The sequence below is a fragment of the Oncorhynchus clarkii genome, chromosome 19, assembly GCF_045791955.1.
Source record: "Oncorhynchus clarkii lewisi isolate Uvic-CL-2024 chromosome 19, UVic_Ocla_1.0, whole genome shotgun sequence".
Classification (NCBI taxonomy): domain Eukaryota; kingdom Metazoa; phylum Chordata; class Actinopteri; order Salmoniformes; family Salmonidae; genus Oncorhynchus; species Oncorhynchus clarkii.
In genome coordinates this window covers 61,774,940-61,802,891 of record NC_092165.1, presented here as the reverse complement: position 1 = coordinate 61,802,891, position 27,952 = coordinate 61,774,940, and the positions used below count along the sequence as shown (strand labels likewise).

At 45.6% G+C, this 27,952-nt stretch overlaps 1 protein-coding gene across 2 annotated transcripts in view; it reads right to left on the bottom strand.

The window, feature by feature from the left end:
* Positions 1–2,855: 2,855 nt before the first annotated feature.
* Positions 2,856–27,952, bottom strand: part of LOC139375461 (pecanex 1) — an 88,137-nt gene continuing 63,040 nt past the window's right edge. The window contains exons 25-37 of one of the 2 annotated variants that reach the window (XM_071117273.1): positions 23,916–24,131; positions 21,350–21,603; positions 20,177–20,407; positions 18,962–19,062; positions 15,966–16,116; positions 15,167–15,397; positions 13,340–13,614; positions 9,816–10,033; positions 8,737–9,146; positions 8,105–8,245; positions 6,635–6,712; positions 6,498–6,554; positions 2,856–6,337 (exon numbers count right to left, since the gene is read on the bottom strand). In XM_071117273.1, coding sequence (XP_070973374.1) covers positions 6,332–6,337; positions 6,498–6,554; positions 6,635–6,712; positions 8,105–8,245; positions 8,737–9,146; positions 9,816–10,033; positions 13,340–13,614; positions 15,167–15,397; positions 15,966–16,116; positions 18,962–19,062; positions 20,177–20,407; positions 21,350–21,603; positions 23,916–24,131 — 2,369 coding nt within the window. In that variant the 3' untranslated portion in view covers positions 2,856–6,331. Of the gene's footprint in view, positions 6,713–8,104; positions 8,246–8,736; positions 9,147–9,815; positions 10,034–13,339; positions 13,615–15,166; positions 15,398–15,965; positions 16,117–18,961; positions 19,063–20,176; positions 20,408–21,349; positions 21,604–23,915; positions 24,132–27,952 lie in introns of both variants that reach the window. The other variant, XM_071117272.1, reaches the window with a different exon arrangement.

Below are 27,952 nucleotides of genomic sequence, written 5' to 3'. Positions count from 1 at the left end.
GCGCTCCAGCAGGTATATTCCACTGGTCACCATAGCAACACCCACCTGTAGCACGCGCTCCAGCAGGTATATTCCACTGGTCACCATAGCAACACCCACCTGTAGCACGCGCTCCAGCAGGTATATTCCGCTGGTCACCATAGCAACACCCACCTGTAGCACGCGTTCCAGCAGGTATATTCCACTGTTCATCCCCAAAGCCAACACCACCTTTGGCCGCCTGTCCTTCCAGTTCTCAGATGCCAATGACTGGAACTATTGCAAAAATCACTGAAGTTGGAGACTTATATCTCCCTCACTAACTATTAGCATCAGCTGTCAGAGCAGCTTACCGATCAAAAGTACCTGTACACAGCCCATCTGTAAATAGCCCATCCAACTAACTACCTACCTCATCCCCATGTTTTTTTTCTGCTCTTTTGCACCCCAGTATCTCAACTTGCATATCATCATCTGCACATCTATCACTCCAGTGTTAATTGCTGAATTGTAATCACTCGGCCTACTTATTGCCTTACCTCCTTACTTCATTTGCACACACTGTATACAGATTTTCTATTGTGTTAGTGACTGAACGTTTGTAACTCTGTGTTGTTGGTTTTGTTGCACTGCTTTGCTTTATTCTTGGCCAGGTCGCAGTTGTAAATGACAACTTGTTCTCAACTGGCCGACCTGGTTAAATAAAGGTGTTCTCAACTAGCCTACCTGGTTAAATAAAGGTGTTCTCAACTAGCCTACCTGGTTAAATAAAGGTGTTCTCAACTAGCCTACCTGGTTAAATAAAGGTGTTCTCAACTGGCCTACCTGGTTAAATAAAGGTGTTCTCAACTGGCCTACCTGGTTAAATAAAGGTGTTCTCAACTGGCCTACCTGGTTAAATAAAGGCGGAAATAAATACTTTTTTTTAAAACAGGGAATTGTTACTTGGATTAAATGTCAGGAATTGTGAAAAACTCAGTTTAAATGTACTTGGCTAAGGTGTATGTAAACTTCCCACTTCAACTGTAGGTACATAGATAATTTACAGATAACATTTGACTTTAAATTAAACAGAGTCATCGATAAAAATAAAAAAATGAACAAGTGGTCTTAAACTGAACTACCACTCTCCAGATGGGATGAACCCGGGTGCCCGAAAAACCTGATTGGTTGGATTTGACTTTCATCTCTCCAGCCATGGAGGGGGATCTTGAAAGAACATCTCCCTAGCTTGTAGCCTCCATATCTGTTAAATGTGTTCAAATATGAACAGACACATTTTGACACACAACTTTCAAAAACCTACGACTTTAAAAAAAATTGTAGGATTTATCCTGAAAAACTAGAGGTAGTGATTAATGAAACAAAGCTAAGACAGGTTGTATTTCTGGCAAAGAATAAGATTGTTTACTGTAAAACGAAGTTGCTCATTACCAATCAATAACAGAAGGCAAAACTAAATTTAGGGGGTTCGGGTTAAACACTTTTGACTCCGCCCACATTGAGCCCGGCCCCGAACTGCACATTGCAGTCAGGAGCTCCTCCATTAAACAGCATGATCATTACACAGGTGCACCTCGTGCTAGGAAGGAAAAAAAAGGTCACCCTAAAATGTGCAGTTTTGTCACACAACACAATGCCACAGATGTCTCAAGTTTAAGGGAGTGTGTAATTAGCATGCTGACTGCAGGAATATCTACCAGACCCATTGCCAGAGAATTTAAATGTTAATTTCTCTACTATAAGACAATTTATGTCCAACTGGCCTCTTAACCATAGATCACGTGTAACCACGGGAACCCAGGTCCTCCACATCCGGCTTCTTCACCTGCGGGATCGTTTAAGACCAGCTACACAGACAGCTGATAAAACTGTGGGTTTTGCACAAACGAAGCATTTCTGCACAAACCGTCTCAGTGAAGCTCGTCTGTGTTCGTCGTCCTCACCAGGGTCGAGACCTGACTGCAGTTCGGCGTTGTAACCGACTTCAGTGGACAAATGCTCACCTTTAATGACCACTGTCACGCTGGAGAAGTGTGCTCCTCACGGATGAATCCCGGGTATCAACTGTACCTGGCAGACAGCGTGTATGGCATTTTGTGGGCGAGCGGTTTGCTGATGTCAACGTTGTGAACAGAGTGCCCCATGGTGGCGGTGAGGTTATGGTATGGGCAGGCATAAGCTACGGACAACGAACATAATTGCATTTTATTGATGGCGATTTGAATGCACTGAGATCCAGAGGCTCATTGTCATACCATTCATCCGCCGCCATGTTTAATGCAAAGCCCCATGTCGCAATGATCTGAACACAATTCCTGTAAACGTCCCAGTTCTTCCCAATGGCCTGCATTACTCAACAGACATGTCACACAACTTCGCACAGCCATTGACGAGGAGTTGGTTAACAGGCCACAATCAACAGCCTGATCCACTCTACGCGAAGTGTCGCGCTGCATGAGACAAATGGTTTTCTGACCAACAGATGCATATCTGTATTCCCAGTCATGTGTAATCCATAGAATAGGACCTAATTCATTTATTTTAATTGACGTATTTCCTTATATGAACTGTAACTCAGTAAAATCTTTGACATTGTTGCACGTTGCGTTTATATTTGCGCATGTAAGATTTTCCACCGATATTTCTCGCATAATTAATTTTACCAACACAGAAAGATCAGACCATGTCAAACAAACGAATTATCTGTCGGCATTCATAAAAACGATACCTAAACTTCCATTTTCCATCACAGCTGTCGTGATTTTTTTTTATTATTATATGACTTAACTCGCAATAAACCTGTATGGAAACGTGGTTTGTGACTTTATTTTTTAGAACTCTTTGCATATAAAAAGATATACCAGCTGTAAATCAAACGCTTTTTATTTCTCCATATAGAAAAAGAATTAAGTTAAATCGGGAAACAGTCCATCAGAAATTCACCATCTTGTTTTTCCAACCGATGGTCCGTGATACATTAATATAACATTTGTCCCATAAATGAAAAAAAAAAGTAAGAAAATGTAAATACTATGTTCACAGTAATAAATATTAAAAAAAAAAATATTTTGTACATTGATATATATATATAAACGAAAATGGCTGAAATAATAAACAATGACGAAACATTATTTTAAATTCCCAAGGCATCGGTAACCATGGCCACTAAGATTCTGTAATAAATTCAATAAGGTGATATCTCAGACTGTAGTGCGTCACTGTAAATAAAATAATCATAGTGCAAGTTATTTCCTGCAACTTCCAAAACAAAACCAATAAGAATGACAAATGAGGACAAAGTAAATCATGTCTGGTACAGCACCTGCATGTCTTCCCTCCTGGTCTACTACTACTACTCTCTCTGTAGTCTTGGCAACGACACGTCCTGCCACGTGTGAAACCGCGCCCACTTTCAGGACCAGGCTCGTTTGGAAAAATGATTTTGAAACCAACATAACATAACTTCCTCACACTCAATTCTGTCATAATCATAAATCAAACAGTCATCATTAATTTGTGCACATATGTGTGTATATATATATATATATCACGTTGTGTGTGTGTTTGTGCACAGTCTGTGTACACAAGTCAGTCAAAGTAATAAGGAAATGCATAGAAAAAAAGAAGAATTACCATTGGTAGCCACTTAACAGGGTTACTGTCATGTAATATGTTGTGACACAGAGCAAGGCAGAAACAGTGCCTTGCAAAACTATTCATTTCATTGTTTCACAAAGTGGAATTAAAATGGATTTAATTGTACTTTTCTGTCAACGTGGATTTATTTTTTATTTTTTTATTTTTACATTTAAGACTGCATAATTATTCAGCTCCCTGAGTCAATACATTTTATAAACCCCTTTTGGCAGCAGTTACATCTGTGAGTCTTCTCGGGTAAGTCTCTAAGAGCTTTGCAAATCTGGATTGTTCTCATAATTACCCATTATTATTTTAAAAATTCTTCAAGCTCTGTCAAGGTGTTGGGGATCATGGCTAGACAGCCCTTTTCCAAGTCTTGCCATAGATTTTCAAGCAGATTTAAATCAAAACTGTAAGTTGCCCACTCAGGAACATTCCCAGCCTCCTTGATAAGCAACTCCAGTGTAGATTTGGCCTTGTGTTTTAGGTTAATGTCCTTCTGAATAGGTGAAATCACCTCTCAGTGTCGGGTGGAAAACAGACTGAAAGGATTTTGACCGTGCTTTGCTCCAGCTAGTTTCTTTTTATCCTGAAAACCTCCTCAGTATTTGCCGATGTCAAGCACACCCATAACATGATGCAGCCGCCAGCATGATTGAATATAAGGAGGCAGTTAGGTACTTTGTGTTGTATTTTCTCCAAACAGAAGGCTTTGAGTTTAGTATATTTCTGTGCAGTTCTCTTTTTTAAAATTAATTTTACCTTTATTTAACTAGTTAAGAACAAAGTCTTATTTTCATTGACGGCCTAGGAACAGCGGGTTAACTGCCTTGTTCAGGGGCAGAACGACAGATTTGTACCTTGTCAGCTCGGGGGTTTGAACTTGCAACCTTTCGGTTACTAGTCCAACGCTCTAACCACTAGGCTACCTTGCCGCCCCATTTCTCCTTCTCACTGCATACCAGATGTATATTTTGCATTCTTGTCACTGTTATTTAAATCATTATTGTGGAGTCCACTACTTTTGTTTTCATCCCATCACAGCCATTTGTGGTAACATCCAATCACCATAGTAACATCCTTGTCCTGTACCTCAGTTCAGAAGGAAGACTGTATCTTTGATGTGTCTGGGTGGTTTTAATAAATCATCCACGGCATCATTATTAACGTGACCATGCTTAAAGAGATATTCTAATTAAACGTCTAATTTGATATTGTTACCCATCTACCAATCAATGCCATTTATTTTTATTTTTTTTAAACGAGGCTTTTGAAAAGCTCCCTGGTCTTTGTAGTTGAATCTGTGAAGAGGGACATTAGAAATATTGTATGGGGGGGGGGGGGGGGGGGGAAGAGAGGAAGGGTTAGTCATTCAGAAATAATGTCAACCCCTATTTTATCACACAGAGTTCATGTCACTTATTACGCATGTTAAGTCACATTTTACTCCTGAACTAATTGAATCCTTAAACAAAAAGGGGCTGAATACTATTTTAGTCATCGAATTAGTTTTAAATCTTTATAATGTTTGCGTTCCACTTTGACAGACTACACATGAGTTGACTAATTAAAATACATTTTAATCCCACTTTTTGCAACACAATAGAAAAAATGGGAAGAAATCCAAAAAGGGGGGGGGGGGGGTATGAATAGTTTTGCAAGTTACTGTAGATGTGTGGACTGCCATCTGTCGCCACTCGTCCCTGGATTCCCTTTCCCCTCAAACATATAGTTCGTCCTAAACAGCACCCTATACTGCAAAAAGTAGTGCCTTGTGAAAAGTAGTGCACTATATATATATATATATATACGGTATATTACGGTGCCGTTTTGAATGTAGATATGAGCCTTTTCTTCCTGCGGCCTCTCTCTCCTTTTGAAAAAAAGGTCAAATCGAGGCGGTGAGGGGAAAGTGGACGAAAATGCGCTTGAATGAAATTAAACCGTCCCCTTTTTCCACTCCTGTTCCATCAGGCGAATGACGTTTACAGGGGTGGATTCCAAAATAAATGTGTTACGTGATAAATACGAATGAAGTTAGTTATGCAATACGTTTTCTAGATAAAGGATAAATAGCATATCGTTTACAAAAAAAAAACGTGTCCATGCTTTTCTCCTCTGACAATACAACAGCTGCTTCAAAATGGATGTGTCGCAGATATCCAAGCTCTTCCGTTTGTAGGATACACTTGTGCTTCCTCGTCAAAAGGAGGCTTAGACAAGGAGGGGAGCACCGTCTTCCCGTTCGCCTACTGACGAACCGACACACTCCTCGACCACTCATCGGTTTCCGGGTCACGGAGGAGAGACGACAGAGGACAGAGACGACAGAGAGGAGAGTGGATGGAAGAGAGAGGACAGAGACGACAGAGAGGAGAGTGGATGGAAGAGAGAGGACAGAGACGACAGAGAGGAGAGTGGATGGAAGAGAGAGGACAGAGACGACAGAGAGGAGAGTGGACGGAAGAGAGAGGACAGAGAGAGGTGGGGGGGATCCCTTCCTTTCCTCACTGTCAGCAGGCTGGTCTGCTCTTCGGCCTGCAGTAAGGTGAACCCTGACCTCGTAACTCGTGACTGGGTTACTCCGAGGAGGACTAGGGTGTAGTCATTAGGGCAGACCGTATTCACCCCAGGTTTCAAAACAAGCATTTCTCATTCGACCAAGTCCAAGACTATGACAGTTTATAATCCACCTGAACCAGTGGTTCAGTCAGACCTCGGCCCCCAGCTCTATGACCCCAGTCTCTACGATGGAAACCAGTTTATAATCCACCTGAACCAGTGGTTCAGTCAGACCTCGGCCCCCAGCTCTATGACCCCAGTCTCTACGATGGAAACCAGTTTATCATCCACCTGAACCAGTGGTTCAGTCAGACCTCGGCCCCCAGCTCTATAACCCCAGTCTCTACGATGGGAACCAGTTTATCATCCACCTGAACCAGTGGTTCAGTCAGACCTCGGCCCCCAGCTCTATGACCCCGGTCTCTACGATGGGAACCAGTTTATCATCCACCTGAACCAGCAGGATGGTCTTGTCTATATGGGAACGGCTGGTGAGGTCACGGCTACAAGGCACCCACCGGTGAATCACCTGGAGAGAAGGGTCGGTGACAGAGGGGGGGGGGGAGAAAGAGAGAGAGAGAAGGGTCGGTGACAGAGGGGGGATGAGAGGAGAGAGAGAGAGAGAGAGGGAGAGAGGGGGAGAGAGAGAGGGAGAGAGGGGGAGAGAGAGAGAGAGAAGGGTCGGTGACAGAGGGGGGGAGGGGGGGGGGAGAGAGAGAGGGAGAGAGAGAGAGAAGGGTTGGTGAGAGAGGGGAGAGAGGGAGGGAGAGGAGAGAGGGGGAGAAGGGTTGGTGACAGAGGGGAGAGAGAGGGAGGGAGAGGGGAGAGAGAGGGAGGGAGAGAAGGGTTGGTGAGAGAGGGAGGGAGAGGAGAGAGGGAGAGAAGGGTTGGTGACAGAGGGGAGAGAGAGGGAGGGAGAGAGAGAGCGAGGGAGAGAGAGAGAAGGGTTGGTGAGAGAGGGGAGAGAGGGAGGGAGAGGAGAGAGGGGGAGAAGGGTTGGTAAGAGAGGGGAGAGAGGGAGGGAGAGAGGGAGAGAAGGGTTGGTGAGAGAGGGGAGAGAGAGGGAGGGAGAGAAGGGTTGGTGAGAGATGGAGGGAGAGGAGAGTGAGGGAGAGAAGGGTTGGTGACAGAGGGGAGAGAGAGGAGAGAGAAGGGTTGGTGAGAGAGGGGAGAGAGGGAGAGAGAGGAGAGAGGGGGAGAAGTGTTGGTGACAGAGGGGAGAGAGAGGAGAGAGAAGGGTTGGTGAGAGAGGGGAGAGAGGGAGAGAGAGGAGAGAGGGGGAGAAGTGTTGGTGACAGAGGGGAGAGAGAGGAGAGAGAAGGGTTGGTGAGAGAGGGGAGAGAGAGGGAGGGAGAGAAGGGTTGGTGAGAGAGGGAGGGAGAGGAGAGTGAGGGAGAGAAGGGTTGGTGACAGAGGGGAGAGAGAGGAGAGAGAAGGGTTGGTGAGAGAGGGGAGAGAGAGGGAGGGAGAGAAGGGTTGGTGAGAGAGGGGAGAGAGAGGGAGGGAGAGGAGAGAGGGAGAGAAGGGTTGGTGGCAGAGGGGAGAGAGAGGGAGGGAGAGAAGGGTTGGTGACAGAGGGGAGAGAGAGGGAGGGAGAGAAGGGTTGGTGACAGAGGGGAGAGAGAGGGAGGGAGAGGAGAGAAGGGTTGGTGGCAGAGGGGAGAGAGAGGGAGGGAGAGAAGGGTTGGTGACAGAGGGGAGAGAGAGGGAGGGAGAGAAGGGTTGGTGAGAGAGAGAACAGAAAGTCATTCCTTGATATGTATGAACACATTTAATATAATATTGAAAACAACATGAATATATTGAAGTTTTATTTTTTTTTAAATTCTAGAAGTGATAATTGTAAAACTGAGATGTGTACTACTTGTAGTAATATGAAGCGATGGTAAACGTGACCTCGTGGAGGAAGTAGAGAACCTACATGTCCCTCCATGCCCTCCAGGGGGCTCCAGTCCCTCCAGCAGCTGCGTCCTGCCCTCAGCCTCACCGTCTCATCAGGCCACTGCAGCTCCTTCCGCTTCGACAGGTTAATGATCTCCAGCACCTGGCTCACATCCACGATCTGGCGGGAGAAATATGAAAATAAAATATAATAATAAAATATGTCAAGATCAGCGACATCAAATAACTTAAACAATGTTTTTTTTTTTTTGGGGGGGGGGGGGTTATCAACTCCAGTCCTCGAGACCCCCCCCCCCCGCATCACATAGGTACACATGTTAACTGTGGCAAGCACACCTCATTCAACTTATCAAGGGCTTGAGGATTAGTTGGCAAGTTGTATCTGGTGCGCTTGTCCCGGGGCCACAGTTAAAATGTGTACCGTTTAGGGGTCCTGCAGGAATGGATCTGAGAAATGCCATCTAAAAGTAAAGTATCCATTTCCAAAAATGACTCAGATGTTTCTTTACCCTGAAAGCGGTCAATGGAAAAGAAACCATAACTCATTTTGTAATTTAGGTAAACCGTCCCTTTTAACGCCTCTGAGAAACAGACGCTGTTGATTACAACATTTCTAACGAAGCGTTTTTGCGTTTTTCTCTCCTGACCGACCTGCACTCTGTAGGAGATGTCGTCCCGTCGCACTGCGGACAGAGCCGGGACGTGGTGGTCCAGCGGGTCCACCATGGCGCCACTACCCAGCCCGTCGTTACCCAGCAGGCCTACCAGGGTGTGTCTCTTACAGGGCGGGATACTGTGGGAGGAGAGCGAGGCAGAGGGGCCGGCGGGGTCCGAGGACGACCCGGAGCCCAGGCGGAGCTGTAGGGAGGTGGGGAGGGTACGGTGGGACAGTTGGCTGGTAGAGTAGCGCCGGCAGGGCTCCAGGCCAGTGGCTGAGGTACGGAGAGACGAGTGACGGCTGCTGTTATAGCGGTAGGATGAAGACTGGCTGGTTACGGAGGCTCGGGCTGGAGAGTGGTGCACAAGGCCAGACTGGACCGACTGGGAGCTCTGACTGGTCCCTGAATGGAGAGGAGAGATACAGATTAGTTGGTGCCTGTTTGGAGAGATACAGGTTAGTTGGTGTCTGTGTGGAGAGGAGAGATACAGGTTGGTTGGTGTCTGTGTGGAGAGGTGAGATACAGGTTGGTTGGTGTCTGTGTGGAGAGGAGAGATACAGGTTAATTAGTGCCTGTATGGAGAGGAGAGATACAGGTTAGTTGGTGCCTGTCTGGAGAGATACAGGTTAGTTGGTGCCTGTTTGGAGAGATACAGGTTGGTTGGTGTCTGTATGGAGAGGAGAGATACAGGTTGGTTGGTGCCTGTGTGGAGAGGAGAGATACAGGTTGGTTGGTGCCTGTTTGGAGAGATACAGGTTGGTTGGTGTCTGTATGGAGAGGAGAGATACAGGTTGGTTGGTGCCTGTGTGGAGAGGAGAGATACAGGTTGGTTGGTGCCTGTTTGGAGAGATACAGGTTAGTTGGTGCCTGTGTGGAGAGATACAGGTTGGTTGGTGTCTGTATGGAGAGATTTAGGTTGGTTGGGCCTGTGTGGAGAGATTTAGGTTGGTTGGGCCTGTGTGGAGAGGAGAGAAGGTAACCAGGTCAGAACACAGTTTTTTGTGATATCTGGGAAACATTTTTAGAGATTTGATCATTTTCAGTCAATTCAGGAAATTGAGAAGGACTCACCCCAGCCCTGGTGTACGTGGTGGTGGTGCTCACTCATATTGTGTGGCTGGTAGGCCAGGTGAGCGGCCGGTCTTGACAGCCCCCCCTGGGACACCGAGCTCTGCTGGGAGTCACCGCTCAGCCCTGTCCCATTACCACTGGTGCAGGACAAGCCCCCTGCATCAGAATCCTCAATGTTCACACCACTGTTACAGCCAGCTCCACAGCCCTTACGCAATCTACAGAGAGAAGATGGGAAGAGAGAAGATGGGAAGAGAGAAGATGGGGAGAGAGGTGAGAGAGACAGCGCGAGAGGTGAGAGAGACAGCGCGAGAGGTGAGAGAGACAGCGCGAGAGGTGAGAGAGACAGCGCGAGAGGTGAGAGAGACAGCGCGAGAGGTGAGAGAGACAGCGCGAGAGGTGAGGGACAGCGCGAGAGGTGAGGGACAGCGCGAGAGATGAGGGACAGCGCGAGAGGTGAGGGACAGCGCGAGAGGTGAGGGACAGCGCGAGAGGTGAGGGACAGCGCGAGAGGTGAGGGACAGCGCGAGAGGTGAGGGACAGCGCGAGAGGTGAGGGACAGCGCGAGAGGTGAGGGACAGCGCGAGAGGTGAGGGACAGCGCGAGAGGTGAGGGACAGCGCGAGAGGTGAGGGACAGCGCGAGAGGTGAGGGACAGAGCGAGAGGTGAGGGACAGCGCGAGAGGTGAGGGACAGCGCGAGAGGTGAGGGACAGCGCGAGAGGTGAGGGACAGCGCGAGAGGTGAGGGACAGCGCGAGAGGTGAGGGACAGCGCGAGAGGTGAGGGACAGCGCGAGAGGTGAGGGACAGCGCGAGAGGTGAGGGACAGCGCGAGAGGTGAGGGACAGCGCGAGAGGTGAGGGACAGCGCGAGAGGTGAGGGACAGCGCGAGAGGTGAGGGACAGCGCGAGAGGTGAGGGACAGCGCGAGAGGTGAGGGACAGCGCGAGAGGTGAGGGACAGCGCGAGAGGTGAGGGACAGCGCGAGAGGTGAGGGACAGCGCGAGAGGTGAGGGACAGCGCGAGAGGTGAGGGACAGCGCGAGAGGTGAGGGACAGAGCGAGAGGTGAGGGACAGAGCGAGAGGTGATGGGATTACAAAATAAACATTCAGAGAGAACAGTGACAGCCCGCTGGCACAAATAATGACAGAAATACATCTGACAATACATAATGTGTCAGTGTTTTACAGTAACCAGACCAAGCCCCCAAAAAGCAACCAGTGTTTTACAGTAACCAGACCAAGACCCCAAAAAGCAAAAACAATGTTTTACAGTAACCAGGCCAAGACCCCAAAAATCAACCAGTATTTTACAGTAACCAAGCCCCAAAAAAGCAAAAACAATGTTTTACAGTAACTAGGCCAAGACCCCCAAAGAGCAAACAGTATTTTACAGTAACTAGGCCAAGACCCCCAAAGAGCAAGCAGTATTTTACAGTAACTAGGCCAAGACCCCCAAAAAGCAAGCAGTATTTTACAGTAACCAGCCCAAGACCCCAAAAAGCAAAAACAATGTTTTACAGTAACTAGGCCAAGACCCCCAAAGAGCAAACAGTATTTTACAGTAACTAGGCCAAGACCCCAAAAAGCAAGCAGTATTTTACAGTAACTAGGCCAAGACCCCCAAAGAGCAAGCAGTATTTTACAGTAACTAGGCCAAGACCCCAAAAAGCAAGCAGTATTTTACAGTAACCAGGCCAAGACTCCAAAAAGCAAGCAGTATTTTACAGTAACCAAGCCCCCAAAAAGCAAAAACAATGTTTTACAGTAACTAGGCCAAGACCCCAAAGAGCAAACAGTATTTTACAGTAACCAGGCCAAGACCCCCAAAAAGCAAGCAGTATTTTACAGTAACTAGGTCAAGACCCCAAATAGCAAGCAGTATTTTACAGTAACTAGGCCAAGACCCCCAAAAGCAAGCAGTATTTTACAGTAACTAGGCCAAGACCCCAATAAGCAAACAGTATTTTACAGTAACTAGGCCAAGACCCCAAAAAGCAAGGAGTATTTTACAGTAACTAGGCCAAGACCCCAAAAAGCAAGCAGTATTTTACAGTAACTAGGCCAAGACCCCAAAAAGCAAGCAGTATTACAGTAACTAGGCCAAGACCCCAAAAAGCAAGCAGTATTACAGTAACCAGGCCAAGACCCCAAAAAGCAAGCAGTATTTTACAGTAACTAGGCCAAGACCCCAAAAAGCAAGCAGTATTACAGTAACTAGGCCAAGACCCCAAAAAGCAAGCAGTATTACAGTAACTAGGCCAAGACCCCAAAAAGCAAGCAGTATTACAGTAACCAGGCCAAGACCCCAAAAAGCAAGCAGTATTTTACAGTAACTAGGCCAAGACCCCAATAAGCAAACAGTATTTTACAGTAACTAGGCCAAGACCCCAAAAAGCAAGGAGTATTTTACAGTAACTAGGCCAAGACCCCAAAAAGCAAGCAGTATTTTACAGTAACTAGGCCAAGACCCCAAAAAGCAAGCAGTATTACAGTAACTAGGCCAAGACCCCAAAAAGCAAGCAGTATTTTACAGTAACTAGGCCAAGACCCCAAAAAGCAAGCAGTATTTTACAGTAACTAGGCCAAGACCCCAAAAAGCAAGCAGTATTACAGTAACTAGGCCAAGACCCCAAAAAGCAAGCAGTATTACAGTAACCAGGCCAAGACCCCAAAAAGCAAGCAGTATTTTACAGTAACTAGGCCAAGACCCCAAAAAGCAAGCAGTATTACAGTAACTAGGCCAAGACCCCAAAAAGCAAGCAGTATTACAGTAACCAGGCCAAGACCCCAAAAAGCAAGCAGTATTACAGTAACCAGGCCAAGACCCCAAAAAGCAAGCAGTATTACAGTAACCAGGCCAAGACCCCAAAAAGCAAGCAGTATTTTACAGTAACCAGGCCAAGACCCCAAAAAGCAAGCAGTATTACAGTAACCAGGCCAAGACCCCAAAAAGCAAGCAGTATTACAGTAACCAGGCCAAGACCCCAAAAAGCAAGCAGTATTACAGTAACCAGGCCAAGACCCCAAAAAGCAAGCAGTATTACAGTAACCAGGCCAAGACCCCCAAAAAGCAAGCAGTATTACAGTAACCAGGCCAAGACCCCAAAAAGCAAGCAGTATTACAGTAACCAGGCCAAGACCCCAAAGAGCAAGCAGTATTTTACAGTAACCAGGCCAAGACCCCAAAAAGCAAGCAGTATTTTACAGTAACCAGGCCAAGACCCCCAAAAAGCAAGCAGAACCACAGTGGAACGTTCTCTCCCTAGAATACATTTTAAAGAGAGAGTCCCCAATACTATCTACATTCTCCTGAAGTGTACACTCGTTCACTACATCCCCACAAATCTAAAATCTTTGGATTGGTAGAGGCATGGGCTAACGGGAGTTTCCACAAATACTTGTTATAACAGTCATTGCGTTTTAAGTCAGTGAAGAGAAGTGAACAAGTGCACACTTTAGCAGGGAAGAAAGACAATTGGGACATACGCAGAATGCTGATTGGTCCTCCCAGGATGTGACCTACCTGTGCCAGGTACTGACGATTAAGTTCCTTATATTGCCAATGCTGATTGGTCCTCCCAGGATGTGACCTAGCTGTGTGTGCGAGTTGCAATAGGACGTAGTCAGGGGCGACACGTAGATGGGGTATCCAATGGGCTGGTCACACGAGGAGTTGATCATGTTGCGTAACGCCTGTTTGGCGTTCTGGATGCTTCCGCGTTCCGGGTTCCTGTTCCGTAAGAACACCAGCTCCTGCTGTTGTCCCGCCCACAACCCACGGACACATTCCTTGTTCACCTGCAAGACGACGATCACACAAATTTAGATACTTCATACGGTTTAAAAAACGAGTTCATTCTTCAATCCCGTTGTGTAACACAAGTTAACAAGTTCATGTTTCTTTAAGGCACTTCCTGGCTATCTCTCCCCCCCCCCCCCCCCCCCGCATGTTTCTTTTAGGCACTTCCTCTGGTTCAGGCTTCTGATGATGTTGTCCATGATCTGTCCTGGTCTCCCTTCTCTCTCACGGTCTCCTCTCCTCCCTAAAATCTGTCCTGGTCTCCCTTCTCTCTCACGGTCTCCTCTCCTCCCTAAAATCTGTCCTGGTCTCCCTCCTCTCTCCCTGTCCCCCTCTCCAAGATCTGTCCTGGTCTCCCTTCTCTCTTCCTGTCCCCCTCTCCAAGATCTTTCCTGGTCTCCCTTCTCTCTCACGGTCTCCTCTCCTACCTAACCTCGGTCCTTGCCTCCTTTCTCCTCTGTCACCAGGTCTGTCGCACCTTGATGACCCTAAAGCTGAGGTATCATCTGTTGAGCACGACGAGCTACTAACCTTGATGACCCTAAAGCTGAGGTAACGTCTGTTGAGGACGATGAGCTACTAACCTTGACCCTAAAGCTGAGGTAACGTCTGTTGAGGACGATGAGCTACTAACCTTGACCCTAAAGCTGAGGTAACGTCTGTTGAGGACGATGAGCTACTAACCTTGACCCTAAAGCTGAGGTAACGTCTGTTGAGGACGATGAGCTACTAACCTTGACCCTAAAGCTGAGGTAACGTCTGTTGAGGACGATGAGCTACTAACCTTGACCCTAAAGCTGAGGTAACGTCTGTTGAGGACGATGAGCTACTAACCTTGACCCTAAAGCTGAGGTAACGTCTGTTGAGGACGATGAGCTACTAACCTTGATGACCCTAAAGCTGAGGTAACGTCTGTTGAGGACGATGAGCTACTAACCTTGACCCTAAAGCTGAGGTAACGTCTGTTGAGGACGATGAGCTACTAACCTTGACCCTAAAGCTGAGGTAACGTCTGTTGAGGACGATGAGCTACTAACCTTGACCCTAAAGCTGAGGTAACATCTGTTGAGGACGATGAGCTACTAACCTTGACCCTAAAGCTGAGGTAACGTCTGTTGAGGACGATGAGCTACTAACCTTGACCCTATAAAGCTGAGGTAACGTCTGTTGAGGACGATGAGCTACTAACCTTGACCCTAAAGCTGAGGTAACGTCTGTTGAGGACGATGAGCTACTAACCTTGATGACCCTAAAGCTGAGGTAACGTCTGTTGAGGACGATGAGCTACTAACCTTGATGACCCTAAAGCTGAGGTAACGTCTGTTGAGGACGATGAGCTACTAACCTTGACCCTAAAGCTGAGGTAACGTCTGTTGAGGACGATGAGCTACTAACCTTGACCCTAAAGCTGAGGTAACGTCTGTTGAGGACGATGAGCTACTAACCTTGATGACCCTAAAGCTGAGGTATCGTCTGTTGAGCACGACGAGCTACTAACCTTGATGACCCTAAAGCTGAGGTAACGTCTGTTGAGCACGACGAGCTACTAACCTTGATGACCCTAAAGCTGAGGTATCGTCTGTTGAGCACGATAATCTTGTACTCGTTGGTTCCCTCGTCTAGGACGTGGCGCAGGGCGAGCAGTGAGGGCGAGTTGGAGAGTACGGCGCTACGCCAGGCCGGGTCACCCTCATGGGCGATCACCAGGTTCTGCTGGTGAGACGAGATGGCCTGGAAAAGAACCACCGGCTCGTCATACTCATCTGGAGACGTGAAGTGGTCCTGAGAGAGAAAAAGACAGGAGGAGAGAGAGTTCCTTAGAGTCCAATGAGGTCGTTTCTGGTTTCTCAGCGAGTACAAATGGAGTCTCTCTCACCTGGTGTAGTGACATGCGTATCCCAGGCAACTCTCACCTGGTGTAGTGACATGCGTATCCCAGGCAACTCTCACCTGGTGTAGTGACATGCGTATCCCAGGCAACTCTCACCTGGTGTAGCGACATGCGTATCCCAGGCAATTCTCACCTGGTGTAGTGACATGCGTATCCCAGGCAACTCTCACCTGGTGTAGTGACATGCGTATCCCAGGCAACTCTCACCTGGTGTAGTGACATGCGTATCCCAGGCAACTCTCACCTGGTGTAGTTTGAGTGACATGCGTATCCCAGGCAACTCTCACCTGGTGTAGTTTGAGTGACATGCGTATCCCAGGCAACTCTCACCTGGTGTAGTTTGAGTGACATGCGTATCCCAGGCAACTCTCACCTGGTGTAGTTTGAGTGACATGCGTATCCCAGGCAACTCTCACCTGGTGTAGTTTGAGTGACATGCGTATCCCAGGCAACTCTCACCTGGTGTAGTTTGAGTGACATGCGTATCCCAGGCACCACCACCTTCCTCAGGAGCTCCATGTCGGCAAAGATCCACTCATCTCTCACCGAGGAGATCCGGAAGTCTCCCTTGAACAGCGCGTGGAGACCATACAGAAAGGACTCCAGGTTACTGGGGAGAGAGAGGAGAGACGGGAGTCACGGGAGAGAGAGGAGAGAGAGACGGGAGAGAGAGGAGAGACACGGGAGAGAGAGGGGAGAGACACGGGAGAGAGACGGGGGAGAGACGGGAGAGGAGAGACACGGGAGAGAGGGGGGAGAGACGGGAGAGGAGAGACACGGGAGAGAGAGGGGAGAGAGAAGAGAGACACGGGAGAGAGAGGGGAGAGAGAGGAGAGACACGGGAGAGAGAGGAGAGAGAGACACGGGAGAGAGAGGAGAGACACGGGAGAGAGAGGAGAGAGAGACACGGGAGAGAGAGGAGACACGGGAGAGAGAGGAGACACGGGAGAGAGAGGAGACACGGGAGAGAGAGGAGACACGGGAGAGAGAGGAGACACGGGAGAGAGAGGAGACACGGGAGAGAGAGGAGACACGGGAGAGAGAGGAGACACGGGAGAGAGAGAAGACACGGGAGAGAGAGAAGAGACACGGGAGAGAGAGAAGAGACACGGGAGAGAGAGAAGAGACACGGGAGGAGAGAGAGGAGACACGGGAGGAGAGAGAGGAGACACGGGAGGAGAGAGAGGAGACACGGGAGAGAGGAGAGAGAGGAGACACGGGAGAGAGGAGAGAGAGGAGACACGGGAGAGAGAGGAGAGAGAGGAGACACGGGAGAGAGAGGAGACACGGGAGAGAGAGGAGACACGGGAGAGAGAGGAGACATGGGAGAGAGAGGAGACACGGGAGAGAGAGGAGACACGGGAGAGAGAGGAGACACGGGAGAGAGAGGAGACACGGGAGGAGAGAGAGGAGAGAGACACGGGAGGAGAGAGAGGAGACACGAGAGGGAGACACAGGAGTCATGAAATGGCTTCAAACTATGCAATAACTATTTAGGGAAGAAGCAGTCAGCTGGTATTCTGTCTATAATGGAGTGGCCAGCACAGTCACCGGATCTCAACCCTATTGAGCTGTTGTTGTAGCAGCTTGACCGTAAGAAGTGCCCATCAAGCCAATCCAACTTGTGGGAGGTGCTTCAGGAAGCATGGGGTGAAATCTCTTCAGATTACCTCAACAAATTGACAACTAGAATGCCAAAGATTCTACAAGGCTGTAATTGCTGCAAATGGAGGATTCTTTGACGAAAGCAAAGTTTGAAGGACACTTATTACAAAAAAATAAAAATCCTTATTTATAACCTTGTCAACGTCTTCACTATATTTCCTGTTCATTTTGCAACTCATTTCATGTGTGTTTTCATGGAAAACAAGGACATTTCTAAGTGACACCAAACTTTTGAACGGTAGTGTGTATTGGGAGGAGTGCCTTTCCTCAGCCACAGTGTGTTATATGTGCTACAGTACTATCTCACAACTCGATGAAACCTTCACTCTTGGCACAGACATTTAGAAACTAAACATGCCAATTTGGAAAATAAGTCACGGGAGGTTTCTGAGAGAGAATATAGACGACTTTTGAGTAGTAAGACAGGTATAAAAGCAATAGATACCATTAATAAGAAGGGGATAGAAGAGTCTTATATGGTGAGCTACCGAGTGGCTGGGACAGGCAAGCCCCATACTATTGTGGAGGAGTGGCGAGGACAGGGAAGCCCCATACTATTGTAGAGGAGTGGCTGGGACAGGGAAGCCCCATACTATTGTAGAGGAGTGGCTGGGACAGGGAAGCCCCATACTATTGTAGAGGAGTGGCTGGGACAGGCAAGCCCCATACTATTGTAGACGAGTGGCTGGGACAGGCAAGCCCCATACTATTGTAGAGGAGTGGCTGGGACAGGCAAGCCCCATACTATTGTAGAGGAGTGGCTAGGACAGACAAGCCCCATACTATTGTAGAGGAGTGGCTGGGACAGGGAAGCCCCATACTATTGTAGAGGAGTGGCTGGGACAGGCAAGCCCCATACTATTGTAGAGGAGTGGGGAGGACAGGCAAGCCCCATACTATTGTAGAGGAGTGGGGAGGACAGGCAAGCCCCATACTATTGTAGAGGAGTGGCTGGGACAGGGAAGCCCCATACTATTGTAGAGGAGTGGCTGGGACAGGCAAGCCCCATACTATTGTAGAGGAGTGGCTGGGACAGGCAAGCCCCATACTATTGTAGAGGAGTGGGGAGGACAGGCAAGCCCCATACTATTGTAGAGGAGTGGCTGGGACAGGCAAGCCCCATACTATTGTAGAGGAGTGGGGAGGACAGGGTATTTGAAAAGTCATTACATTGCTCAACATTTCTTACCGTTTGTCATAATTAGTTAAAGTAATGAACTTTCGTTGGACTTTAGCTGCGTATTTTCCTCCATTTTCTTCAAATTTGAAATTGTTTTGAATCCACGCCCATTTTCGGAAGAATTGCATTATGGGCCCTAAAAGCAAGGAAGTAGTGTATACTTCGTATTTTGGTGAATGTAGTACGACATCTGGGAACTTTTATGTCACAAATAGTAGGGTTAGTATGAATATTGGAACACAGCTAATGTCTCAGGAAATCACCAAATGTTTTAGAAAGGTGATAAGCTGAGATACTGATGTATCCCCCTTTGTCTGTTACACACACTGCAGGATGGTTGCAAAATTACTGACTTCTCTGAAATCCTGGTTGGAAGATTCCCAGAATCAGAAGGGATTTCTGGAAAAGCTGAATTTTGCAACCCTACTCTGCAGAGACAGAGAAACAGACACAGACACAGAGAGGCAGGCAGACAGAGACAGAGAGGGAGACAGACAGACACAGAGAGGCAGACAGACAGACACAGAGAGGCAGACAGACAGACACAGAGAGGCAGACAGACAGACACAGAGAGACAGACAGACAGACACAGAGAGACAGACAGACTTACCTAGACATATGGTGTGCAGCAGTCCCCAGTGCTCTCCTGCCCAGCACACACAGGCCGAAACACAGCAACACCAGGGAAGAGTCCTTCTCACTGTCCAGAGGCTGCCAAGGAGATGAGAATAGAAGGACAGATGGTTAGTTTAGAGAGGGATGGATAAATTTAGAGAGGAGGGATGGTTAGATTAGAGAGGAGGGATGGTTCGATTAGAGAGGAGGGATGGTTCGATTAGAGAGGGATGATTAGATTAGAGAGGAGGGGTGGATTAATTTAGAGAGGGGTGGATTCATTTAGAGAGGAGGGATGGTTAGATTAGAGAGGAGGGGTGGTTAGATTAGAGAGGAGGGATGGTTAGATTAGAGAGGAGGGATGGTTAGATTAGAGAGGAGGGATGGTTAGATTAGAGAGGAGGGATGGTTAGATTAGAGAGGAGGGATGGATTAATTTAGAGAGGGGTGGATTCATTTAGAGAGGAGGGATGGTTAGATTAGAGAGGAGGGGTGGTTAGATTAGAGAGGAGGGGTGGTTAGATTAGAGAGGAGGGGTGGTTAGATTAGAGAGGAGGGGTGGTTAGATTAGAGAGGAGGGGTGGTTAGATTAGAGAGGAGGGGTGGTTAGATTAGAGAGGAGGGATGGTTAGATTAGAGAGGAGGGATGGTTAGATTAGAGAGGAGGGATGGTTAGATTAGAGAGGAGGGATGGTTAGATTAGAGAGGAGGGATGGATTAATTTAGAGAGGAGGGATGGTTAGATTAGAGAGGAGGGATGATTAGATTAGAGAGGGATGGTTAGATTAGAGAGGAGGGATGGTTAGATTAGAGAGGAGGGATGGTTAGATTAGAGAGGAGGGATGGTTAGATTAGAGAGGAGGGATGGTTAGATTAGAGAGGAGGGATGGTTAGATTAGAGAGGAGGGATGGATTAATTTAGAGAGGAGGGATGGTTAGATTAGAGAGGAGGGATGGTTAGATTAGAGAGGAGGGATGGTTAGATTAGAGAGGAGGGATGTTATTAGAAGTTGTTAAATCTTTTTATCTTCTTCAGATGTCTAAACTGTGATTCAATTTTCTCACCACAAAAAACACAAAGGACATATTTGTCCTTTGTGCCTGAAGGAGAAGTGTGTTTTTTTGTGCTCAACGACATATTTATAGTAGTACATTTTGAGAATGTGTAGAAATATTTCTGAATAAAGTCATCCAAAGTGCCGGTTCTTACCTTGGCCCGCCGAGAGTTACAATACTGGATCCAGCCCAAGTAGACCTGGCAGAAGGAGTCCCTGGAGATGCCAGCCAGGCGGTGGTCGTAGTCTTGGTCTATGTTGGGGTTAAAGGTCGGGTCCAGGTCCACGTAGTTCCTCTCTCCACAGGCCTTCAGCCCCTCCCTCATCGTCTCATTGGCCAGCCACTCCTCCAGCTTGGTAGAGGCTATTACGTAGTATATGATCCCCTGGAGAGAGGAAGTAGGGAGAGAGGAAGTAGGGAGAGGTAAAGTAGGTGGGGGAGAGGAAGGAGATGGGGGAGAGGGAGGAGATGGGGGAGAGGGAGGAGATGGGGGAGAGGGAGGAGATGGGGGAGAGGGAGGAGATGGGGGAGAGGAAGGAGATGGGGGAGAGGAAGGAGATGGGGGAGAGGAAGGAGAGGGAGGAGATGGGGGAGAGGGAGGAGATGGGGGAGAGGGAGGAGATGGGGGAGAGGGAGGAGATGGGGGAGAGGGAGGAGATGGGGGAGAGGGAGGAGATGGGGGAGAGGGAGGAGATGGGGGAGAGGGAGGAGATGGGGGAGAGAGAGGGAGGAGATAGGGAGAGAGAGGAAGTAAGATAGGGAGAGAGAGGAAGTAAGTAGGGAGAGAGGAGATAGGGAGAGAGAGGAAGTAAGTAGGGAGAGAGAGGAAGTAAGTAGGGAGAGAGGAGATAGGGAGAGAGAGGAAGTAGGGAGAGAGAGGAAGTAGGGAGAGAGAGGAAGTAGGGAGAGAGAGGAAGTAGGGAGAGAGAGGAAGTAGGGAGAGAGAGGAAGTAGGGAGAGAGAGGAAGTAGGGAGAGAGAGGAAGTAGGGAGAGAGAGGAAGTAGGGAGAGAGAGGAAGTAGGGAGAGAGAGGAAGTAGGGAGAGAGAGGAAGTAGGGAGAGAGGAAGTAGGGAGAGAGGAAGTAGGGAGAGAGGAAGTAGGGAGAGAGGAAGTAGGGAGAGAGGAAGTAGGGAGAGAGGAAGTAGGGAGAGAGAACAAGTTTAGGAGTTTAGTACCTTTCTCATGGGCAGTAGGAGATTGCATAAGGTTCATCTGTAATAACACCAGATTCGAACCGATAACCTCTCCGGTTTACCTCCAAGCAACCTGCTACGCCAGTGTAGAATAGCTGCAAACAGCAGACTAACAGCCGGGCCTCCCACTCACCTTGACGTAGTAAGTAGTCAGGATGCGTCGGAGGTCAAACACCTGGAGCATGGAGGCAGCGCTGTTGTCCGTGATGCTGTAGCCCTCCAGGACGTACTTGGTGACCAGCACCTCCCAGGCCAGCCAGCGCTGTCCGAAGGCCGCGTTGAAGGAAAGGACATGTGGCAGGTGACCTGGCTCACAGCAGCAGCAGCTCTCGTCCTCCTCCACCCCCTCCGTGATGGCCTCCACCTCCCTCTGCTGGCAGTACGTACCTGGGGGGGGACAGGACGGCTTCAGAAACATGCTATAATGCTTCATAAACTCTATAACCTAACAATGACAGGACAGCTTCAGAAACATGCTATAATGCTTCATAAACTCTATAACCTAACCCTAACAATGACAGGACGGCTTCAGAAACATGCTATAATGCTTCATAAACTATAACCTAACAATGACAGGACGGCTTCAGAAACATGCTATAATGCTTCATAAACTCTATAACCTAACAATGACAGGACGGCTTCAGAAACATGCTATAATGCTTCAGAAACTCTATAACCTAACAATGACAGGACGGCTTCAGAAACATGCTATAATGCTTCATAAACTCTATAACCTAACCCTAACAATGGCAGGACGGCTTCAGAAACATGCTATAATGCTTCATAAACTCTATAACCTAACAATGACAGGACAGCTTCAGAAACATGCTATAATGCTTCATAAACTCTATAACCTAACCCTAACAATGACAGGACGGCTTCAGAAACATGCTATAATGCTTCATAAACTCTATAACCTAACAATGACAGGACGACTTCAGAAACATGCTATAATGCTTCATAAACTCTATAACCTAACAATGACAGGACAGCTTCAGAAACATGCTATAATGCTTCATAAACTCTATAACCTAACAATGACAGGACGGCTTCAGAAACATGCTATAATGCTTCATAAACTCTATAACCTAACAATGACAGGACGGCTTCAGAAACATGCTATAATGCTTCATAAACTCTATAACCTAACCCTAACAATGACAGGACGGCTTCAGAAACATGCTATAATGCTTCAGAAACTCTATAACCTAACAATGACAGGACGACTTCAGAAACATGCTATAATGCTTCAGAAACTCTATAACCTAACAATGACAGGACGGCTTCAGAAACATGCTATAATGCTTCATAAACTCTATAACCTAACAATGACAGGACGACTTCAGAAACATGCTATAATGCTTCATAAACTCTATAACCTAACAATGACAGGACAGCTTCAGAAACATGCTATAATGCTTCATAAACTCTATAACCTAACAATGACAGGACGGCTTCAGAAACATGCTATAATGCTTCATAAACTCTATAACCTAACAATGACAGGACGGCTTCAGAAACATGCTATAATGCTTCAGAAACTCTATAACCTAACAATGACAGGACAGCTTCAGAAACATGCTATAATGCTTCATAAACTCTATAACCTAACCCTAACAATGACAGGACGGCTTCAGAAACATGCTATAATGCTTCAGAAACTCTATAACCTAACAATGATAGGACGGCTTCAGAAACATGCTATAATGCTTCATAAACTCTATAACCTAACAATGACAGGACGGCTTCAGAAACATGCTATAATGCTTCATAAACTCTATAACCTAACAATGACAGGACGGCTTCAGAAACATGCTATAATGCTTCATAAACTCTATAACCTAACAATGACAGGACGGCTTCAGAAACATGCTATAATGCTTCAGAAACTCTATAACCTAACAATGACAGGACAGCTTCAGAAACATGCTATAATGCTTCATAAACTCTATAACCTAACCCTAACAATGACAGGACGGCTTCAGAAACATGCTATAATGCTTCATAAACTCTATAACCTAACAATGACAGGACGGCTTCAGAAACATGCTATAATGCTTCATAAACTCTATAACCTAACAATGACAGGACGGCTTCAGAAACATGCTATAATGCTTCATAAACTCTATAACCTAACAATGACAGGACAGCTTCAGAAACATGCTATAATGCTTCATAAACTCTATAACCTAACAATGACAGGACAGCTTCAGAAACATGCTATAATGCTTCATAAACTCCTCGTGAACACTACGATTTAAACGTAAAAGGCCGTTATTCTGACTGGAGATCTGCAGGATGAACTCAAGTCTCCCGTTGACAATCAACCAACGATTGAATAAACCAGGCAGAATTGTACTCGTTTCATATCATGTCAAATCAGGCCCAGAGAGAATTGTAAGAAAGCCTCTTCACATCGCGATAGAAAGTGTAGCCACTTCCATAAAAACCTGTCTTATTGTCTTATTTCTTCTACAAGACCAAGATGGCGTCAGAAATAAATCTGTCCTTTCTCCCGTATGCACTTGTTCACTTCCATGACTGTGGAAACTCCGTCAAGGCCAAGCCTACACCAATCCAAAGCTTTTAAAACGTGTGGGGGGGGAGTAGGGAACGAGTGCACACTTCAGGAGGAAGGAGAGCTATTTAGCTAGCAAGTTGAGCTTATTTTGTGTGACTCCTCCATCCCTCCTCCTGACCTCTGAACTCCAGTCCTCGGAGCTGGAAGGTGACCAGTCCATTGCCGATCTCCACCAGGTGAACCAGGGCGTTGAGGTAGTCTGAAGCCAGGATGAAACAGTCTCCTGTGGTGTAGTTCCCCCAGCGGCCCAGCAACAGGTCTCCACAGAGGCTGTGCTGCAGGGAGCGCGTCAGGTGCTCATAGAAGATAGAATTCAGGTTGTTGTCGTCAGAACCTGACGGAGGAAAGGAGAAATTAACTTCAACAAGATGTGGGGGGAAAAAATAATTGCTAACTGTTTCTACAAACTCGTTTTTATTTTCAACCAATATATATGAATCGTGTAGCAAACTGAAGGTGAGAAAATCAGCAACTGCTGATAGGAGTACTTTTGGTAATACTCTAGATTAGAGTATTAGATTAGAGATTAGAGTAATAGATTAGAGATTAGATATTTAGTTTAGAGTATTATATTAGAGATTAGAGTATTAGATTAGAGATTAGAGTATTATATATATTAGAGTATTAGATTGGAGTTTAGAGTATTATATTAGAGATTAGAGTATTAGATTAGAAATCAGAGAATTAGATAGAGAATTATATTAGAGATTAGAATAATAGATTAGATATTTAGATAAAAGTATTAGAGTATTAGATCAGAGTATTAGATTAGATATTAGAGATTCGAGAACAGATTCGAGATTTAGATTAGAGTAATATATCAGAGTATTATATTAGAGATTAGAGTAATACCAGTTGATAGATTAGACGAGAAGATCAAATTTAAATGATCATTTTATGAAATTAAAAGTGAAATCTGAACACTCCCACTTGTCTTTTCCTACCAGCACTGACATTGTTGATGGCCACTTATTGAAGAACATGGGCAGACTAAAACTGACCACCTAGCTATCTGAATATAAATATACTAACTACTGTGATATGTGGTGGTCTCACCTAGCTATCTGAATATAAATATACTAACTACTGTGATATGTGGTTGTCCCACCTAGCTATCTGAATATACTAACTACTGTGATATGTGGTGGTCTCACCTAGCTATCTGAATATAAATATACTAACTACTGTGATATGTGGTGGTCTCACCTAGCTATCTGAATATAAATATACTAACTACTGTGATATGTGGTTGTCTCACCTAGCTATCTGAATATACTAACTACTGTGATATGTGGTGGTCTCACCTAGCTATCTGAATATAAATATACTAACTACTGTGATATGTGGTGGTCTCACCTAGCTATCTGAATATACTAACTACTGTGATATGTGGTTGTCCCACCTAGCTATCTGAATATACTAACTACTGTGATATGTGGTGGTCTCACCTAGCTATCTGAATATACTAACTACTGTGATATGTGGTTGTCCCACCTAGCTATCTGAATATACTAACTACTGTGATATGTGGTTGTCTCACCTAGCTATCTGAATATACTAACTACTGTGATATGTGGTGATCTCACCTAGCTATCTGAATATACTAACTACTGTGATATGTGGTTGTCTCACCTAGCTATCTGAATATACTAACTACTGTGATATGTGGTGGTCTCACCTAGCTATCTGAATATACTAACTACTGTGATATGTGGTGGTCTCACCTAGCTATCTGAATATACTAACTACTGTGATATGTGGTTGTCTCACCTAGCTATCTGAATATACTAACTACTGTGATATGTGGTTGTCTCACCTAGCTATCTGAATATACTAACTACTGTGATATGTGGTTGTCTCACCTAGCTATCTGAATATAAATATACTAACTACTGTGATATGTGGTGGTCTCACCTAGCTATCTGAATATAAATATACTAACTACTGTGATATGTGGTTGTCTCACCTAGCTATCTGAATATAAATATACTAACTACTGTGATATGTGGTGGTCTCACCTAGCTATCTGAATATAAATATACTAACTACTGTGATATGTGGTGGTCTCACCTAGCTATCTGAATATAAATATACTAACTACTGTGATATGTGGTTGTCTCACCTAGCTATCTGAATATAAATATACTAACTACTGTGATATGTGGTTGTCCCACCTAGCTATCTGAATATACTAACTACTGTGATATGTGGTTGTCTCACCTAGCTATCTGAATATACTAACTACTGTGATATGTGGTTGTCTCACCTAGCTATCTGAATATACTAACTACTGTGATATGTGGTTGTCTCACCTAGCTATCTGAATATACTAACTACTGTGATATGTGGTTGTCTCACCTAGCTATCTGAATATACTAACTACTGTGATATGTGGTGGTCTCACCTAGCTATCTGAATATACTAACTACTGTGATATGTGGTTGTCTCACCTAGCTATCTGAATATAAATATACTAACTACTGTGATATGTGGTGGTCTCACCTAGCTATCTGAATATACTAACTACTGTGATATGTGGTTGTCCACCTAGCTATCTGAATATAAATATACTAACTACTGTGATATGTGGTTGTCCCACCTAGCTATCTGAAGATACTAACTACTGTGATATGTGGTTGTCTCACCTAGCTATCTGAATATACTAACTACTGTGATATGTGGTTGTCTCACCTAGCTATCTGAATATAAATATACTAACTACTGTGATATGTGGTGGTCTCACCTAGCTATCTGAATATACTAACTACTGTGATATGTGGTGGTCTCACCTAGCTATCTGAATATAAATATACTAACTACTGTGATATGTGGTGGTCTCACCTAGCTATCTGAATATACTAACTACTGTGATATGTGGTGGTCTCACCTAGCTATCTGAATATAAATATACTAACTACTGTGATATGTGGTTGTCTCACCTAGCTATCTGAATATAAATATACTAACTACTGTGATATGTGGTGGTCTCACCTAGCTATCTGAATATAAATATACTAACTACTGTGATATGTGGTGGTCTCACCTAGCTATCTGAATATAAATATACTAACTACTGTGATATGTGGTTGTCTCACCTAGCTATCTGAATATAAATATACTAACTACTGTGATATGTGGTTGTCCCACCTAGCTATCTGAATATACTAACTACTGTGATATGTGGTTGTCTCACCTAGCTATCTGAATATACTAACTACTGTGATATGTGGTTGTCTCACCTAGCTATCTGAATATACTAACTACTGTGATATGTGGTTGTCTCACCTAGCTATCTGAATATACTAACTACTGTGATATGTGGTTGTCTCACCTAGCTATCTGAATATACTAACTACTGTGATATGTGGTTGTCTCACCTAGCTATCTGAATATACTAACTACTGTGATATGTGGTTGTCTCACCTAGCTATCTGAATATACTAACTACTGTGATATGTGGTGGTCTCACCTAGCTATCTGAATATACTAACTACTGTGATATGTGGTTGTCTCACCTAGCTATCTGAATATAAATATACTAACTACTGTGATATGTGGTGGTCTCACCTAGCTATCTGAATATACTAACTACTGTGATATGTGGTTGTCCACCTAGCTATCTGAATATAAATATACTAACTACTGTGATATGTGGTTGTCCCACCTAGCTATCTGAAGATACTAACTACTGTGATATGTGGTTGTCTCACCTAGCTATCTGAATATACTAACTACTGTGATATGTGGTTGTCTCACCTAGCTATCTGAATATAAATATACTAACTACTGTGATATGTGGTGGTCTCACCTAGCTATCTGAATATACTAACTACTGTGATATGTGGTGGTCTCACCTAGCTATCTGAATATAAATATACTAACTACTGTGATATGTGGTGGTCTCACCTAGCTATCTGAATATACTAACTACTGTGATATGTGGTGGTCTCACCTAGCTATCTGAATATAAATATACTAACTACTGTGATATGTGGTTGTCTCACCTAGCTATCTGAATATAAATATACTAACTACTGTGATATGTGGTGGTCTCACCTAGCTATCTGAATATAAATATACTAACTACTGTGATATGTGGTGGTCTCACCTAGCTATCTGAATATAAATATACTAACTACTGTGATATGTGGTTGT